Source organism: Sceloporus undulatus, chromosome 2, assembly GCF_019175285.1.
Source record: "Sceloporus undulatus isolate JIND9_A2432 ecotype Alabama chromosome 2, SceUnd_v1.1, whole genome shotgun sequence".
In the NCBI taxonomy this organism is placed as follows: domain Eukaryota; kingdom Metazoa; phylum Chordata; class Lepidosauria; order Squamata; family Phrynosomatidae; genus Sceloporus; species Sceloporus undulatus.
Genome location: NC_056523.1, coordinates 285488468 through 285508160, shown reverse-complemented (window position 1 = coordinate 285508160; position 19693 = coordinate 285488468). Strand labels below are relative to the sequence as shown.

General features: G+C 42.7%; 1 protein-coding gene across 1 annotated transcript in view; it reads left to right on the top strand.

Moving 5' to 3' along the window:
• The first annotated feature begins 13164 nt into the window (after window positions 1-13164).
• Window positions 13165-19693, top strand: part of VCAN (versican) — a 113571-nt gene continuing 107042 nt past the window's right edge. The window contains exons 1-2 of the mRNA XM_042447789.1: window positions 13165-13234; window positions 13439-13732. Coding sequence (XP_042303723.1) covers window positions 13165-13234; window positions 13439-13732 — 364 coding nt within the window. The remainder of the gene's footprint in view (window positions 13235-13438; window positions 13733-19693) is intronic.

The window sequence follows — 19693 nt, the reverse complement described above, 5'->3', positions numbered from 1 at the left end:
ACAGCCACATTTAAGTGGTGGATTAGCCCCACAATCTAATCGGTGGCTGGATTATATATCTGCATGAGCCAACATTTCCCAAACAAATGTATTCCCCCCCCCCCCCACATGTTCCAGAAAGACACAGAAAATCCACTGGCAAGCTTGTGAGTTTACGTAGCCTGAACATTAGAGCAATGAAAAATATTTAGAAAAAAGAGGGGGATGGATCCTGAGTTAAAAGTGAGTGCAGTGTTTTGATAGCTGGAATCCACATAGAGAGTAACACAGCAAAATGATCAAGGCAAACACCCAGGCCAAGAGCAAGAGGGGAAGGAGGCTTAGCTCTGGCCATGCCCTGCAATAAATAACAGGGGTGACATGGAAACCATGACAATCTTTGGATACAGACACAATGTGATTTCTGTTTGTTTTGGCCCAGTTTTTGGTTGATTGCCTCAGCCCAAAAGTCAAGCATGCTAAGAATCTCCAGATTGTCCCGCTCTGTGATTTGCGCTGCTCAATTTAAAAGCACCTGACTAACTTCTTTTATTACTATTAAATTCAGCATGATACAGTTGGCAGCCAAACTTCCTAGCTGTAAAGGGGACAAGGAGGATTCTCTACAAACTCATGCCAAAAGTTTGAACTCGGGAGACATTATCAGTGAATATTGTTTCCACTGTTCAACTCACATATTTTGCTGCACATGAAAGAAGGCAAAGGATATTTATTGTATTTCACTGTAAATTTATCTTTGCCCTAACATGAGTGTCATATCAAATAAAACATGAAACATCATCATTAACATTATCTAACTAAAAAATAAAACAATAAAAAAAAAACACTTTTAAGGACAGAGACCAGAATTCGATATGAACCATCTCCTAATGGCCTGTCATTCAAGCTTAAAGATAATGTGTTACAAATAATTTTTGTTAATTGCAAAGATAACAGATAGGCTCCTCCTTCTTCCCTTTGTCCTCAGATTACTTCAGTTACTAAAATTCATTCCATAATGCAAAAATAGTGGTTCTCATTAACACAGCAGGGGGGGGAGAAAAGAGAAGGGCATTTCCTTGCCCAGTAGCATCATCTAAAAGCAAACTCCTGCAGTTGCTCCTAGCTTGTTGTGTTCTTCCTCATTAATAACTTTTGCCATCTTGAGCCCATGCTGACTTTTTTGACCATATGTGTCCCAGTGAAATTTGGAAGATAGAAACATTTTAAGTAAATGAGAACACTATAGGGCCGTACACACCAGCAGCAAAAACACTGCCCCTCTTTGCTGTACAGCGTTGCTGCAGCAACCAAACCATGGGGCAAACCTGCATAGCAGTGGCATCGCAATCAGGAAGGGTGCCACATGATGCCACTTCCTGCCAGTGATGTCTGGTTGCTGTGTGGTGGTGGCGGCATCATGGGCGGCCCCCATATGAATGGGAGGTCCCCATGATGCCGGCGTCCATGCGTATTAGGGTTTAGGAGCAATGCGGTTGCTTGCTTTCCACCTAAAGCCAGCCACCACTGCAACACCATGGGAACTCCATCCTCACTGGGCACAGCGCCAAACACATACTGTTTCACGCCAGATTTGGCCATTTTATGTTACCTGGGTAGAGCGTATCGTTAAAAACTTCCGCTCACCTAGAACCTGGTTGATCGTCACATGAGACGTGTCACATTGAGGGCGCTCATCCCCTCACCCTCCTTCTCACCACTGCAGCAAAACAGGAGGCCACTGCCAAAAAGTAGGTGAGCTCCAAAGACAGGAGGTTCAACTAGAGGGAAACCCACATCGTGGTGAGTAGGAAAACACTTGGTAAAAAAAAGAAAGTAATAGACATGTCACCAGTGTAAAACATATAACTCATGCTATCATAGACCTAGCTCAATTTCATCATACGACTCCTGACTGCATATTTTATAATATACATCTCCTGTTGTGTTTGTGTGTGCTCACCCAAGTATTTGAGTTGGCTTCAGCAGGTTCGGTCTTAAAGTTCCAATGGCATCAATCCGTCAAAGTATCCACCCTCAATGAAGACAGCGTTAGCGCCTTCCTAAATTAATGGCCTAAGTTCCATCCTAAATTCGCATTTTGGTTTACTTTTGGGGTTTTTACCGCACAAGAGGGCCCGGACTCGATTCCCGCTACAGACTCCAAAATTTTGTCTGTTCTCCCTTGTCAGTGTGGCTTTTCTCTAGGTTCTCTGGCTTTCTCCCACAGTCCAAAGACATGCATGGGTTAGGTGCATCGTAGGTGTGTATGTGCGTGTCAGTGGTTGTCGTCTAATGGTGGTCCTGTGATGTGCCCTCCCACTCTTAACTAGCATAAGCGTTTGTGAAAAACATTAAAAATGCGTGCCCTGTATTTTAAGAGGTTTGTCAATATATCTTTAAAAACGGAATCTCAACACTACTGAAAAGAGGCACATCTGTAAATAAGAGTCCATGTATAAGTCGCATAATTGTCGATAAAGTAGTGTAAACTTACTATAATACAGTGGTTAACTTTAAGACACCCACGGGATTAACTCTGTTTCACATCTCACAGTGTGTAAATAAAAAAATAAAGTACAATAAATAATTCTCCTGACTTCACCTTCCTCACATAACTGTGACCTTTGCTTTCTGTGTCCTCCCAACAAACCAACCACATATCTCCACCTACCACAAAACCTGTCCAAAACCCACTTTTACAGCCTGATCGTCGCATTGCGCGGTTTATAGGACTCACCTGAAGGCCACCGAAGCACACACTCACCATCCTGTAGAAAAAGAGTAAAATATGAGCACACCTAGCAGCAGGTTGAAGAGTACGGCCCTGTGGGGATCCACACAAAATACATTACATCCACAATAACACATCTACTAAACGTCACATATTTTAACCAGGCGACATCCTATTCTAAAGCTATTCAGCCCCTGCATGCTACCAGGCTGCAGACGCCAGCTACGCCACCGCTAACTTTTACAATTATCTTCTATTATTTTTACAATCGCTTTGGAAGAAGTTCTTCTCCTTCATATTGTCTTAATCGCGCCTTATCCCCCTAATCGTCGTGGACCTTACACATTGACGCATTTAACTGTAACGCCTTACTTCGCAGTCCACTCGCTTTGCCTTTGAAGCCCTCTCCTTCTTTGTGCTTGATGTTATATTTACAAAATAAACCAGACAGGAAGCAGCCACGCTGCACAATAGTCCACCTCACCACCCTCACCTCCACCTACTTATCCACAGTGCGAAACACTGGAGCACTCCTGCCACTAGCGACCAAACCACGCACCCAAAACGCAGCACCGCCCCCAGCTTCTCCCAGACGCCCGCGCAATGCACACTCCATTTCACCTCGTATCGCGGCCCTTTGTTGGCTGAAATTAAGAACTTTCTCCCCGGGTTTTGGGCAAAGCCGCGGTAACTATATGTGTTCTGCAACACGGAGTGAATTTTCATCCAACATGTGGCCCACAAAACTGCCCGTGCAACCCTTAGCTTTTTAAATTTTATTCTTTACCGGAGCAACACCATAACCGCCCTATGTGGGAGGGATACATCCTGCAGGGTTCTGGCAGATGAAAACAGGAGTATGTGACCGACAGCGACTCAACAAATTCCAGTTACCATTAAAAAAGCCACCACGAAGGACAACGTCGTAACACCACATTGATCGCTGTACCGTTTATACCATAAATCGTACATCCACCAACACTGGCTTTTCATTGAATGTGCTTTCTGACCACCGTCTGGCCGTTATTTATTCTTGCATTCACCGTTCCACAGCATAAGTATGCACAGGTAAACTGTAAATATGGTGATTTTCGGGGGGTTTAAAACACAATTTTAGCCTATTTAAACCTCCCCGTTAGCCGCGGGATAATCAGTTTTGCACAACCGCATCTTATGTTCCACACATAGCTCAGGGCGGTTTGTAACTGGGCGAAAAAAACACCCGTTGGCAGGAGGGGCGGGAACCAACCAACCGCTCCTCAACGGTAATGGAGACACTGCGGTTCCTGCGCTCCGTTCATACACAGCCGTACTTCTAGAGGGAACCAACCTTTCTAACCGGCGGTTATGACAAAAAAAACCGGGACACGCGTCCCGGTGCTTTGCGTTACACTATTTATATCGGCCCGTGAGCAAGTAATTCGGGCGTGTTATAAGAGTAACCAGGCCGAGTATTTGACCACCGATATTAAACTAACTTTTCCGAGACCCAACGTTTCAGCAGCGCATTCTGCCCGCATGCGCCCTCCTCCTTCTATCCACTCCACTCAGAGTTTTTTAAAAACCAAACGAGTGAGTTCCACTTTTTTAAAACAATACGGCTGTTAATACTCATTAATTGTCGTTTACCGGGGGCGAAATTTGTGGGTCGTCAAGGGGCATTCCTTCTCCCCCAATTGTCGTTAGTTCACATTATTTCCATCTCGATTTAAAACGGCCAGAATAAATCGCGGTTTTTTTTTTTTTTTCAAGTTTCTATTGGACGAAATAATCAAGCAACAACTGTTTTGAAAGCTTCGTAACAGTTAGCGTTTGTCGTCACCTTGCCAATGTTTTTGTGCTATGTGTTGTTTTCAAAATTATAGGCGTTTTGCAAAATGCGTTTTTCCTATTGTTAACCGCGGAAAACTTATTTATCACAGATTGTCCCTTAGCTGGCCTGCATCCAGTCACCCATGCTACGGCTACCGTCTCTAGCAAACCTCCACTGCAGCTGCACACGAGTGGACTAGCTGGCTGCTAGCTTCCTGTTCCAGCGCTAAGCTAGCACCCTGGGCTGACCATTCCGTGACAAGGGAAGTGAAGAAACTAACTCGATTGACAGAAAAACCCCAAGTCGGGAAAATTAACACAGCAAGCGTCTGCCTTGTTTGACGCGTCAAGCAGCTTTGCACTTTTGTTTAAATGCGTAAACTTGAGTATTACATCGTTTACCGTGTTGGTGCCTCTTCCTATGCTCCCGCCATTTTGTATACGACGAATGCTAATCATGGGCGCTCCTAACATACACTTTATTTATGGTTAGAATAAAACTGAGCTTATCCAAGCGCACACTTAAAACTTAATCAAGGTCAATTAGCTCTGGCTGTTGGTACTTTGCCGTGGTAATGGCCGCCAATTGCAAACCAGAAAAATACCCACCTAATTCCAGTCTGGCCCCTGCGTCAGACTAAAACGTATTCTCGTACTATTAGTCGGATTAAAACGCTTTAAGTATGGCCACCCCAGCCGTGCAGAAAAAAACAGCGTTATCCGTAATATTGGATACAAATTAGCCTCTCGCTTGTTTCATTATCCTGGCACACAGCCGTTTTAAGAGATACTGTTAATAACAAGGAAAAGATGAACCTTGTGTGTGGCAATTAATTGCGACACTCTTTCCTCGTGTTTGTCAACTTGTCCTGCTGCAGCGTTCACCCTAATGGCCCTTTTGTGGCACGCATTTCCCCGTCAGAGCCCAGCAAAACAATATTATCTGACTGTTTTGTCTGAAATCGGGAGGCATGTGATCCTGCCAAGCCACACGCCAGTCGCCATCTAGCGTCTAGTCGGATAAATTGCTCGTTTACCAGTGCAGTAGAAACTGCATCTGTTGTTGGATGCACTATGTTGGTTAAGAGCCACACAGGAGGGGCTGCTCCCTGCCAAGAGTCCACACACTTATGCACAACAGACCGAGAAGAGCATTATTTATTAAATCCGAATGTGCACATCTATCGCAAACTCTTATTTTTCGGACATCCATCATCTTAACCCCAGCGGTGTAGGCGGGGTACACCTGACACATACAACCACTCACTACACACTTATGGTTTAATTTTAAATTTTTCAGTTAAACATGCATGTCTTTTGGCTGTCGGAGGAACCGAAAAAGAAACTACGCTGACACGGTGAGGACAATGCAAACTCCACACAGAAGACTTCGGATCAGTACCTCAAAACCTGTCGGGGTCATGGGGGCGGGGGGGGCAGCAGACATAGAGCGGTTTAGGGCATGGGCTGGTCGCCAGTCCATACAAAGTCAACACCTAGACCTAGGCTCGAAACCGGAGCCGCTGTTGCTGTGACGTTTTGATATCTGTGTTGTGTTTAAGTCTTTAATGTGAATATCATCATGTTCCTGCAGTTTGGGGGATATCAAGGATGGGAAATGACCGATACTCCACCCAGTGATGCCCCCCCACAGGAGCTGAGTTTCGATATTATGGGCGCTCTGGCCTGGAAGGACGGTTTATCGCCCACGCTGCCAGGAAGTAGTGACCTCATGGTACGAGCGAGCTCTATCTCTGATTTGTGTAAATGTTTGTGTCTCCAACGACAACAATAAAGCGTTTTCCACCTGAATTAAAGACTTTTTCTTGAAAATATATGCAATATTTTCTGAGGAAAAAAAAACTTCACAGGAAAAGAGAGCGAAACTTTTCCACAGGGTAGTTACTACATTAATAGTGGATCACAATTTAGGCTGTCCTCTAGATAACTATGGTGGGCTCAACAATTTCCTGGGACAAAACCCTGTTTCCTTCCATCTTCGTTTCCGATCATGACAGCGTTTGCACTCTTCTGACGTCACAGACGTAGATCAAAGGAGACTCAAGCAGGCCTGGCCCCTTGGACCCGGCACACGTCCTCACACCCCCACCCCTCCACCAAAGGCCATCGCAGACTGCCACAGCCACGCTCCATCCAATCAGAGTCACTCCAGGATCGTCCTCAAAGGTAAAAGGTAGTCAGAGCGTCCTTTACCCTTCTGCTCGCTTTGTGTTTACGTTCTACGCTCTGGGCCTCAAATTTCCGCCCTTTTCTCTTGCTTTTGTCTCCTCTCCCCCTGGTCCTGTGCTTCTGTCTCTAGAAGAGGGACCTCCTATGGAGGGCCCCCAATGTGGAGGTTGGTTCCCAGCGTTGAGGTTGGCTCTAGCGCACAACACGGGCCACAAACGGGGAGCTGTCGATGGTGCCGGCCTGCTGGCGGCCGCGTTCCCCGGGATGCCCTCCTCCCAGGGCAAATTCTGCGTAGCTCCATCTGTGCCCAGCCCTCCATGGCAGGTTAAACCACACCCCTGCTGCTCTTTAACCACTCTTCTAGATATATCAGTTGCTACCATCGCCAGCTAATTCTTCTTTTTCTGCAATCGTCTCCAGGGGTAAGCAAGGGAAGGTCAAGCCAATTGAGGGCGAGCGGCTGGGAAAACGTGGTGCGCAACAACGAGGAGATTTACATGGAATTTCTGGTTCGATAAGAGAAGAAAGAAAACCAAGGAACCAAGGTGGGATCGACTCCTAGCCAATGAGCTCCAGTTAGTATTTCCATCCTTCTGATATCGATCATTCCATTTTTCCGTTTTGTCGGAACAAGAAAGCTACCAAAGCCAGCGAGGTGCAACAATTGCCAAAACTGGTAGTTATACGTTATCCGTTAGAGGGAGGGAGGGGGAGACTAACCATAGTAAAACAAAATTAAAGGCTTAAACATTCTGCCACTCTCTCTAGTGATAGTGTTTGTTCAGTTAACGGCCTGTATTTTCCCTGCAGTTTTTACCGTACAGATCGCATTGCCCCTTACTATACTTCCTTGACTGCCACTGCGGCTGTCAATACTTAAATTTCAAATCGCACTCATATATAGATAGCTAAACCAGGCTCGATCGCGCGATAGATGAATTACTTCATCCCAGAGAAATTCAGGCACCCGCAGCAATCAAACAACATTACATACCACTTCTACATACTCTTAAAAATAAACGTCACTCCTATCCCACAAACACCATACAAAAATTTACCTCTGATAACAACACTACGCTCAGAATATTAAACAACATTTCAGAACTGTCCAAGACGCACTTACACCCACAGTGTTTCCTTAAACATGCTTGCATTGTCTGGCGTAAAATTAAACCTTGCCGATTGATTTACACACCGTATATATTTTTTAAAACATACCAGCACTCAGTGCCTGTAACGACACACAAGCAAGATGAATGAATTAAATAACTAATTGGTTCTATCAACAGTATGGCACATTTCACATAAACTGAGCCACGGGCGCCGTGGCTCAGTGGGTAAAAACTCGTTCCTTCCAATCGTAAGGTCGCGGTTCGAATCCCGGTTCCCTCAGTCTTCCTGCCGAACGATCCTTGGCAAGATATGAACCCCCCCTTTGCCTCCGACTGGCCTGTTTTTTTTCTTTGCCAACGGTTATGCCTGTGAGTGAATGGTTAGATACTTGATTGCAGGGGTCTCCACTCCCTCAGTGAATGCATGGGTTTGAATGCTGACTTCCGTAAAAGCTCCTTTGAGTAGTCCGAAAAGATCCAACAGGCGCTATATAAGTACACGTCACATTTACCCATTTACCATTTGATACACCACGTTAAACTTCTCAAAAAACAACCCTATATTTAAGAAACTGGCTGAATGGATTGCAATAAATATCCAAACTGGGGTCAAAAGTGCATTTTTGTTTGTTTTCTTGAATTATGTATTGTCCTCATACAAACTAAATTACAGTCGATACCACTTGAGTCCTTTTTGCCAACCTTCAGCGACTGGAACCAGCCAGTTAAGAAACGGCATGGAGCTGGCCTGCCTACCTGAAGAGGAGGGCCATCGCTGCTCCTGTTAAACTATTCAAAGAGGTATTTACCCATCTACACCAAGACTTTATTTTACGTTGTACTTGGTGCTGAGTTAAATCCATGACTGCTATGATGTATCTTGCAGCAACCAAGTCCGCTTCCTCAAAGCAGCCACATTTTACGGTTGGAAATGAGCTGGATGGGTGGACCCGTCTACACCCTCTCTGTTTCGGTTCTACCGTTGCCGAGGTACGTGTGCTGATATCTATTCTGTATTGACCCACATCTGTCTTCATCACCCTTCATACGTAAACTACTGTCACTTTGCCCTTTAGTACCAAGGCTACAGGTGAGGCTCCACTTGATGGTACCCAGAATGTTACGACTTCTGGGGCCAACGCTGCCTCGTGGGATTTGAACCGGCCGCTGTGTGAGAAGAACGACATAAGTTATTGTTGCCTAAAGGTAGCCCCACACACACACACACACACATACAACCTGACCACACACACACTCAACTACAATTTATTTAGAAGCACTTTTAAACTTTCAATACCGCTGCCCAAGTGCTGCACCAACCACAAACAGTACATTGGCCACCATACGATAGGAACCCATAAATGATCCACATGGATTAAAAAAAATAAATTAGTGCAATAAACAACCACTAAAAATAAGGAAAAAGCATAAAAGCTCTACTAATATCAGATGAACTAAAAATTACTAAAAAACCAATTAAAGGTCAGGTGTTTGGGTGAGTTTGAAGGCAAGGAGGAAAAGTGAGTCTTAAAACACCAAACTGCACACAGGTCCACGCTTTAACAAGCAACTCATTGAGTATGTTTGTCTCGTAGGTTCAAGGAATGGAGAGTTTAAAACTGGAGCAGTATGTGAGAACTGCAGGTGTCAGCTGGCCCCGAAACACCTTTTCAAGAGCCTCAAAACGTGAGTGAAAATGTTTTTTAATTGTATTTTTAGTGTTGGTGTCGTAAACATTGCAAAGAATTTTCAATCTCAGAATATTTCCTCTGTAACTTTCCTAGGCTTGGCCATGTGGGGACATCAAAGTGTTGGGTTAACTGTTAAAATGTGATGTTCACGCACGTGGTCCGCCAGGTCCTAGCAGGTTAAAACACAACACAAGCTGCATACGATTTAAACTCATGGGGTGTATTCCTAAATGTTTTTGTTGTTTGATTCCAGTCTGTGACTCCGGCGGATTCGGAGCAGGGATGAAGCTGGAGGCCATCGACAGGAAGAACACGTCATTGATCTGCGTAGCAACCATCGCGGCAGTTGTTGACAACCGACTGCCTCATTCATTTTTGAACACTGGGACGACACGTATGATTACTGGGAATAGCTTGGATGAACTCCTTGGCCAAAATCCAAGCGACATCTCTGGTAGTTTAATTTCTTCGACACCACGGTTGGGGCCTGTTCCCCAAGATAAAGGAGTCATGGAAAGGTATTTTCGAGGAATGTAGGATGTCTTGCAAGTTTGTAAATACAAAAGTTCTGTAAAACGGGTCCAAACTATAGAAGGGTTGTGGAGCTGGAACACATTTTGCACACATTTCACCTAGCAGTTGTTGTTTTTTGTTGTCGGGAAGGTGTGACGCTAGCAGTTCCGTACATCCACCCTGTGGGATACCTGCGAAGAGGCTGACTTACTCTGGACCACTCAGCTGGTGAGACACAGACCAGACACTTGTGGTCAAGTATAAACTACTTTAATATATGTAGGAACACCCCCCCCCCCCCCCCCCCCCCCCCCCCCCCCCCCCCCCCCCCACCCCCCCACCCCCCCCCCCCCCCCCCCCCCCCCCCCCCCCCCCACCCCCCCCGCCCCCCCCCCCCCCCCCCCCCCCCCCCCCCCCCCCCCCCCCCCCCCCCAGCCCCCCCCCCCCCCCCCACCCCCCCCCCCCCCGCAGATCTTGTCAGAAATAATGCTTTAGAAAAGATAGTATTTTGCTGATAAATATGTTTCCATGTTGAATCAAAGTAGTTTAAGTCATTTCTGGTATTGCTTTTGTAATAAAAATACATTTTGGAGTAAATAAAACAAGATTAAATGGTGAATTGCATGGCTGCCTGTCAGTTATGGGATTCGCAGGTTATGTCTTAAAAGATTTTAATCTAAGGGTCAATTCTCTCCTCCTCAGAATATAAACAACCCAAGGTTTCTCATGGGAGAAAGCCTGGAAGAGACGGGCCCACAGGCTGATCCAGCTCGCGCTTTTTCAAGCGGTAAGGATTGTCAATGACAGGCAAATATAACAAGTACACAAATATGTACAGTAGTGGTTCCATGTGAGTGTTCTTCCTGTAAGGTGTAGAGAACTCCACACGGCGGCCAGGTTGGAAGGAAGGGGGAGGCCCGGGGACAAGAGGAACCCCAATGCTCAGCCGTGTCAACAATAGTAGACACAGAGGACCACCGGCCTAAAGGTACAACACTCTCCTCAACATGCTCAGTGGGTGTCTGATTCGTTATATTACCATGACCAGAATGAGAACTGGTCTTGGAGACTGCACTTTTAACACTTTTGATCAGATTTTATAACAGCTAATATAAACTTGGGGGAAGTTGTTTTGAAGGTCAAAATAGTGTTTCTCAGTTAATATTACAAAATGGATAAAAGTGATATAAATACTGCCCTAATCTGGCTACATATTTGGATGTCAGAATTAAAATTATCATGGGTCTAAGCATTTGGAGTATAAATGCCAAGGCACAGTTCAAGATAGTGTCTTTATTCAGGGATTCTCTTCCCTCCCAGCCCTAGACAAACACTCAGTTCTGTGGCCCCTCCATCTGCATTTGGAAGATGTAAAGTTCAGAAACAACCATTTTCCCTCATGTTGGTTGCAGTCTCAGTCAGTAAACTCTACTGAATTTAACGGGTCTTACTTCTGAGTAGACGTGCATAGAGTTATGCTATTAAGGGCCTGAACAGACAAGCCAAAATAAAGCTGCTTCGGGTCACTTTGGAAGTGTGTTGTTTAAATGATGCATGCATCCTAAGAGGTCGGAAGCCACGCCAAAGCCACACTCCAGTCCTAAGGACTGGAGTGCAGTTTTGGTGCAGCTTCTGGCCTCTTAAGATGCATGTGTAATTTAAACAGCACACCTCCAAAGTGACCTGAAGCAGCTTTATTTTGACACGTCTGTTTGGGCCTAAGTTGCTGTTTCATTATGACTTAATTTAGGCTTGAACAGATTATGACATATCAAATAGAATGCAGTCCAGCAGCTGTGTATTGTGATATGGCACATGCTTGTCACCTGTTCTGGTTGCAGCACTTGAGGAACAGATCAGATCAGCCTTGATACATGGATTTGTCATTTCCTTGCAAAGCAGATTGCCTGTTTTGACAATTGATATTAAATTGCAATGCTGTTGGTCTCATTTTTTTAAAAAAAAATTAGGAATGTCAACATGGTATTGTGTAATCTCTTGGCTGATGTGTCAGAACTTGACACATTAACATAATTAAACACTTTTGTATTTGCATAAATCTTTTCAAAATATTCAATGGAATGGCAATGTAAATATAGAACTGGTGGGTTTTTTTTGCCTTTTTTTTGTTTTTTTTGGAAGGTTGTACTGTGCTTTTTCCATATGAGTAAATAATATCCTGTTATCTGAGGTGCAAATTGTGTGCACTGGAAAGCCAGTTGTTCTGGCAGGGAAGCCTAGAATCATTGGCATTAGGTTCATAAACACTTATCTAACCCCTTTCCTTGTTATCCGTGATGTCCCTTGAGATAAGCAAATCCCCAGCTCAGACACTGAAGCAAGGTGTGGCTATCTTGGCATTTGCAAAGCTTGGAAAATAACATTTTAAATGCGGTTGATATGGACATTCAATTATAGTTATTATTATTATTATTTATTATTATTAACCTTTATTTATAAAGCGCTGTAAGTTTACACAGCGCTGTACATCAATTTTTTTAGTCAGACGGTTCCCTGCCCTCAGGCTTACAATCTAAAAGACACGGCACAAAAGGAGAAGGGAGTGGTGGTGGGGAATAGGATCAGGTCCAGCAGATCTTCTCCACCTCCGAGGCCTGGACCAAGGCAGATGGACTGGAGGAAGGGCTTGGCTTCTTGATGGATGGTTAGAAGGAGGCTTCCTGGGTCAAGTTCCAAGATCTAATACAGCAGTTAGTTGCCATTATTTTGTAGAAAGTAAAATTTACTCTCCTGTTTAGGATAGTACCTAGAAGATGCCGGCGTCCATACGTACTAGGGTTTGGGAGTGTGCGGTTGCTGCGTGCTCCTGAACCCTAGTATTGGCTGTGCCATGCTGCTTTTAGCTTGTGTGTACCGGGCCTTACTGGATCATAGCCTCTGGCATGTCCCATCCTGAGCCATCACTTCTCACAACCCCCACAGCCAACCCATCTTCTGAGAATGAATGTTTCTCTGTATAAGAGAATAAAAAAGTATGTGAGTGAAAATAACAATAGATCTGCTGAACCAGCACTGCAGAATTATTGCAGTTTAACATTTCTTTAACTGCCTTGGCTCACTGATATGCAATTCTGGGATTTGACGTTTTGCAAGCTGTTTAACCTTGTCTGTCATGGCGTCTAGTGCCATAACAAACTACAAATTTCAGGATTCCATAGGTAGATGTAAAGAGGATTACACAGGTAAAATTTAGAAAACCACTGCTCAAGGTAGTTTGCATAAAAATTGAGAAATTGAAACAGTAACAAAGTACAACAACAACATAATTTCATTGTTACAACAATGCTGAAAGCTGAATTTTCCATTTGAGCCATTTTAAGAAAAAAGTGTTGCATGCTTTGGTGCTTGCAAAGAAGCAAATACACAATTTGTTTCCATCCTTATAGGTGATGTCTTCCATTTAACATCTCCCAACAAGCTAACATTTGAAGAAGCTGCACGTCAGTGTGAAGAACGAGATGCAGTTCTGGCTACTGCTGGTGACCTGCATGCTGCCTGGAGAGAAGGCTTTGACCAATGTGACTATGGCTGGCTGGCTGATGGAAGTGTGCGTTATCCTGTTGCTGTGGCAAGAATCCAGTGTGGTGGAGGTTTACTTGGAGTGCGAACTCTGTATCGTTATGAGAATCAAACAGGATTTCCTTTCCCAGACAGCAGATTTGATGCCTACTGCTTTAAACGTAAGCACATTGGATGTTTTTAAGCAAACACAGTTTTTGTTTCCTTACGTGTCATAAAAAGGCTGATGTCTGAGGCTTGGCACACTAAACAAAATAGGTCATTTGAAATTCATTCACTACTTTCTCTCAACATGGGACTCATGGTGGTTGATAGTACAATGGTCCACAGGTATATTTCACTTGATATGTCAAGCTTTCCTCTCTAGTATCTGATTTCTCATCTTTAAGAACACCCTTTTTATCAGCTGTCCAAGAACTGCCTAGACTAGAGTTTTCCTGGTTAGATCACCTAACTTGACTGACCCACCACTTCCTGTGGAGTCCCAGAGAAATTCCTGTAGCTGTCCTAGATTACTGTTTAAGGTGGAGGACTTTGGGACTTCCATGTGTTTTTTACTTAAACATCCTGAAGTCTAAGTAAATGTGGCTGACAACAAAAGATTATAAGATTGTAGTCCAAAACATCTGGAGCGTCAAATATTCCCATCCTGGGTTAAAAGAAGTGCACACATCATGCAATGATTTGGTAGAAAGAGGGCTAGCTACAAGCTCTAGTTTCCTTGAATTAGGACCTAGATGTTGAATTTTCTCCCTTGTATCTGCATACCATTTCCGCTTTCCCTCCCCCATCTTTTACCTCCACTAACTCTCCCAGGCAGAAACATAAGGCCTAACACTTGAAATCCATGCCTTAGCCATCCAGTGAATGGAAATAACTTGTTTAGGTGCCAAACATGGTACCTAAACTGCTATGTGAGCACTGGGTGCCACTGCGAATAGTTTGCAAGAAAATATCACAGGAGAATAGCATGCATGAAAATGATCTTGAACTGAATGTTCAGTTTGCTCAGTGGTCCAATCTGTTATTTATTTCAGTTCATTTATTTTGCAGTCAAAGGTCTATTAAACCAAACAAGCAACAGTAAAAACAATTATCATTAAAACATACATATATTTATTAATACACCATGATACAAAACATAAAAACATGAAATGCAAATTGAGATTAAGGTAAAAGAATCTTCTTATGGAATCTAAAACAAAGAAGAGGAAATTAGCCACCAATAAACATTTATTTATTTATTTATTTAGCTAGCTAGCTAACTAGCTCTGTTACTTTCTGATTTGTATCAGGTAAGAAATATTCTAGCTACCATTCCAGTGAACTTCCAGGGTGTTTCTTCATAAAAGGGCCAAGTGAACTGCTACATTCCACTCCATAAAAATTACATTTTAAAAAAAGACATGAACCGAAGTTTTGACTACTTTGATTCCACAGAGACAGGAATGATCTTCATATGGGGGCAGTGTGTTATTTTATGCCAAATTGTTCTTTGGTTAACATGCATGCTTATCAACACTTCTGTAAACCCTGCCCCTACTTTCTGAAGTACAAGGAATGCAAGCCTTCTGTTCTCTTGTTTCAGGAACAAAGATATGTTTGAATTTATGACCCTGTGAGAGTCATCCATGGTTTGAAAGTTGCTTTACTGTATATAATGAGCTTCAAAAATTATATTTTTGAACTATAGCTGCCAAATTCTAGGTGATATTATCCCAGATTGATGGGGTAGAGAGATTCTGGGAGTTGTAATCCAAAAGAGTAACATTCCTGAAATCTGATGCTGATCAGTGTCAATCAATAGAACTTCATTTTGCAGGGACAGAGATATACTGTACATGAATTTATGAGCCTGTGAGAATCATTTTTGTGAGAAATTTTGTGATTTCTCCAATGTATTGGAAAAATCATAGAAACAGAATAGAAAGTACTTTTATGGACTACAACTTCCAGAATCTCCCAGCCAGATTCTGGGATGTAGTAAAAAAAAGTATATTTTAGTGGCATAAACCTTGAACAGCCTATATTGACAAGTCTCTGATTAAAAGGTCAATAATCCATATAAGAAAAATGTTACATCTGATTAGATGGCTGTAGATATTTTCACAGCTTCTGTCTTTTCAATATTTTGAATTGTTCATAAGAGAAAAAATATGCCAAAGGTTGAGAATGAATTTTGGTGAAGGTATATTTGCTGTGCCATTGCAGCAAAGCAAAAGTAGTGACCAGAGCTTTGCTACAAGTCATTACAATCCTTGCAGAACTACTAGCTAGAATGTAGATATTTTCAATTGTAAAATTCTGGGTGCATGTGAGGAGTCTTACTGGAACCAATCAGTCATTATATAGATTCCAACACATTTATTAGATTTTGGCATGATTAAAATTATATCATTAAAATAGGGGGAAAACAAATGCGCAAGAAACGCTGGCTTCAGGGTGGCATGGGAGCATGGCATACGCACAGTGCATGCCCTTACGCTGCCCCCAAGCCAGCATCATGCCTCCTTACTGACTGTACAGTGGGTGGCATCACAGCATTTCTGCACTGCAACATTTACATGCATTGTGCCACAGAAATGTGGAAGAGCTGCTGCTGCAGTGGAAAAATGTCAGATTGAGTCCATGGCATGCGGTTATCATGTCACTGATCTGATGCTCAAAAGGCCAGTGCAGAGCCTTTTGGGGCAGTCTGTTTCACCCCATAGTTGGTTTTCATATTCAGTATTCTAACTCTCAAGGGTGTTGTGTCTGGAACACAAGATTTTTGAAAATTAGGCTTTAGATTAGATTCCCAGGGACCCTCCATTGTTAGTTTCTAACTCTGACAGTAGTTGCAGTACCTTGGTATAGTTGATGCTCTATCTTCTTTCACTTTGCCTTTGTTACTCTTATTCTAAATAATTTTTTGTAAACTTAACTTGATCTGTGAGTGTTTCTGGGTCTGGTATTTCTCATTTGGTTGCAATCCAACACACTATTCCTAAATCGTTATACTTCCTTCCCAGCCCTGTATTCAACTGTTGAAAAAAAGCAAGTATTCTTTAAAGAATGCACTTAAAATAAAAAACAAAAACAAAGCACAGTTTATAATTACAACCATTCCTAACATGTTAAGAGTCTGTTAATTGTAGGGATGGATAGGAACAGAAAAGAACTCCAAGAAAGGCAAAATCCAGCTAAGATATCTAGATAGCAGCAGTGCTTGAGAGTCTGTAGAACAGATGTTCATACAGTAAAAAGAGATGACGTCATCCTTCAACCATGTCCCTTTGCCCCTCGCCTTGGAGCAGGGGAAGTTCTCATTTACTCAACCTTTGTACTTCTAAGACACATGTTACATATTTACTATAATGTGCAGGGCTGAAGTCCTACCCCTTTGCTCTGGGAGTTGGCCTGTTTTGGAGCCACTCATGTAAAGATTTGCATTTCAGTGTCACTACCAACAGAGCCAGGAAATGTGAAGGAGGGGTGCTGTATTGGTAGTAGTTGGAAGAGGAGCATAAGAGTGAATTAGGCCCCTTAGACGCAAACTAGACACTGGTGTTTTCACATCCAGAAAAGCAATAGATCTTTGTCAGAAAAGGCATCTGCCTTAATAATTATATATATAAAAGAGCAAACACCGTCAGTGAAGTAGACAGCATTTTCCTTGCATCTGTGCTTACAGCTGCTTGTGACTAAAACCTTTCTTTGGTGGAAAATGAACATTTTAAAATCAGTTATGGCTAGATATAGATATATTTATAGTTTAGGTTAAGAAAATAAAAGCCTTGTGAATAACTTTTTTCTTCTTGAAAAAGTTCATCTAAAAAGTATTAAATATTACAGGAGAGGCAGTTCACTTCTTTTGGCCAGAAAAAAAGGGAATCTGTGGTATCTGGGGACAGGAGGAGAGCTGCAAAGCAGCCTTGAAGACCACACCTTGACATAGGAGCACAACAACCTAAGATATGCAGATGATACCATTATATTGCCAGAAAACAGCACAGACTTGGAACAGTTAATAAGGAAAGTTAAAGATGGAAGTGCAAAGGCAGTTTAATGTTGAACATAAAGAAAACAAAAATACTGACTACAGAAGAAATTTAATCTAGACAGTGTGGAAACAGATAGAAGTTTATCGCACTGTTCCTTCTGGGTCCGTTCTGAGGATGGAACGGAAGGAGCAGGAACGAGTACGGAATGAGTGGGGGACGGATTTTACTGCACACACTAGTCCCTCATTCATTCCGTTCCCCCTCTCTTCCATTCTCAATCCATTCCAGAGGGGGAAATTTTTGAGAACTGTTCAGAACAGTTCTCAAAAAGTGTTCCCTCTGGAACGGAATGGGAACAGAAGAGAGGGGGAACGGAACGAGTGAGGGACTGGAGTGTGCGGTAAAATCCGTTCCTCACTTGTTCCGTTTCCTGCCGGGCCATTCTCAGAACGGCCCTGAAGACCGGTGCGATAAAGTCCTTAAAGAATTCCTGTACCTAGGATCAAATACTGACCAGAATGGTGTCTGCAGTCAAAAAATAAGAAGAAGACAAGGACTGAGAAGGGCAGCTATGAAAGAACTAAAAAAGATCCTGAAGAGTAAAGACATATGACTGATCACTGAAGTCAGAATCGTTCTGACCATTGTATTCCCCATTATCATGTATGGATGTGAGAGTTGTAAAGTGAAGGAAGCAGACAGAAAGAAAATCAACTCATTTGAGATGTGGTCTGGTGAAGAGTACTTAGGATACTATGGAAAGCCAAGAAGACAAACAAATGTGCTCTTGAAAAGATCAGACAAGGTCTCCTTGGAAGCCAAGATGATCAAGCTGAGGCTAGCATACTTTGGCCACATAATGAGAAGGCATGGATCACTAGAAAAAACAACAATGCTAGGAAAGATAGAGGGTAGAAGACCAAATGGATGGACTCAATCAAGGGATTATGGCCATGGGCTTGCAAGACCTGAGCAGAGCAGTGGAAGATAGGGATACTTCCCTATCTCATCCACAAGGTCACCATCAGTCGAAATCGACTCAAGAACAGCTAACAACAACAATGGTGGGGAAGACTTGTGATCTGTGGGAGAATATTGTAACCAGGGAACACATGGGTCTGCTTAATCTGCTGTCCAGATTTCCTATTACATGTTAATGCACAGTTAAAAAGCAATTAAAATCCTTCTTGTGATTTGGATTGGCTAGCCCTTCAAGCAGAGGATTCCTTTACATAGAGGACTGTCTTCTGATAGTTATTCAAATAAAGAGGCTGCCCTCTGTAAAGTAAAACTTATCGACATCTTTATTTCCTCATCAAGTCACAGTGGTAAAAGGTTCATCTCAAAGACATTCCCAAACAAAATGCAATGGTAATGTCTATCCCACTACCCCTATTTCTAGTTTCAAACATTTGCTAGTACAAAGGTCTGTAACTCAATAATAGAGCACATGTTTGCATCAATTCAGAGAGTCTCAGATTCATTAACCAACATTTCTAGGTAAGGCTAAGAAAGAGTCCTGTGTGAAATCCTGGAGAACTGGAAAGCAGCAGTCAGACTTGACAAACCTGGGCTAGATGAGCCAAGTCAGGATAAGGCAACTTCCTATGTTAGAAAGAAGGCAGTGGTTTCTGATTTTTAGCAGCATAGATAAACTGAATTGTTTGTGATTGTACTTCTTATACAGTCGGCCCTTCTTATCCACAGATTTTTTATACATGGATTCAAGCATCCACAATTTGAAAACATTCAAAAAAAGTATAAATTTCCATATATGATTTTACATTTTATATAAGGGACACCATTTTGCTATGTCATTATATTTAATAGGACTTGACCATCCACGGATTTTGTTATCCATGGGGGATCTTGGAATCAAACCCCAGTGTATAAAAAGGGTCCACTGTACTTTCCTGTGCAACATCAGTGGGAATGTGTACATTTTCTGAATCTAGAAATCTGTGAATTCCAGATGCTATTATGGCTCATATATGATACTGAAGCATTCCAACTATTTGTTGTTCCTTCAAGTTGACTCTGACTTACCGTGACCCTATCATAGAGTGGGGAATAATAATAATAATAATAATAATAATAATAATAATAATAATAATAATAATAATAATAATAATAATAATA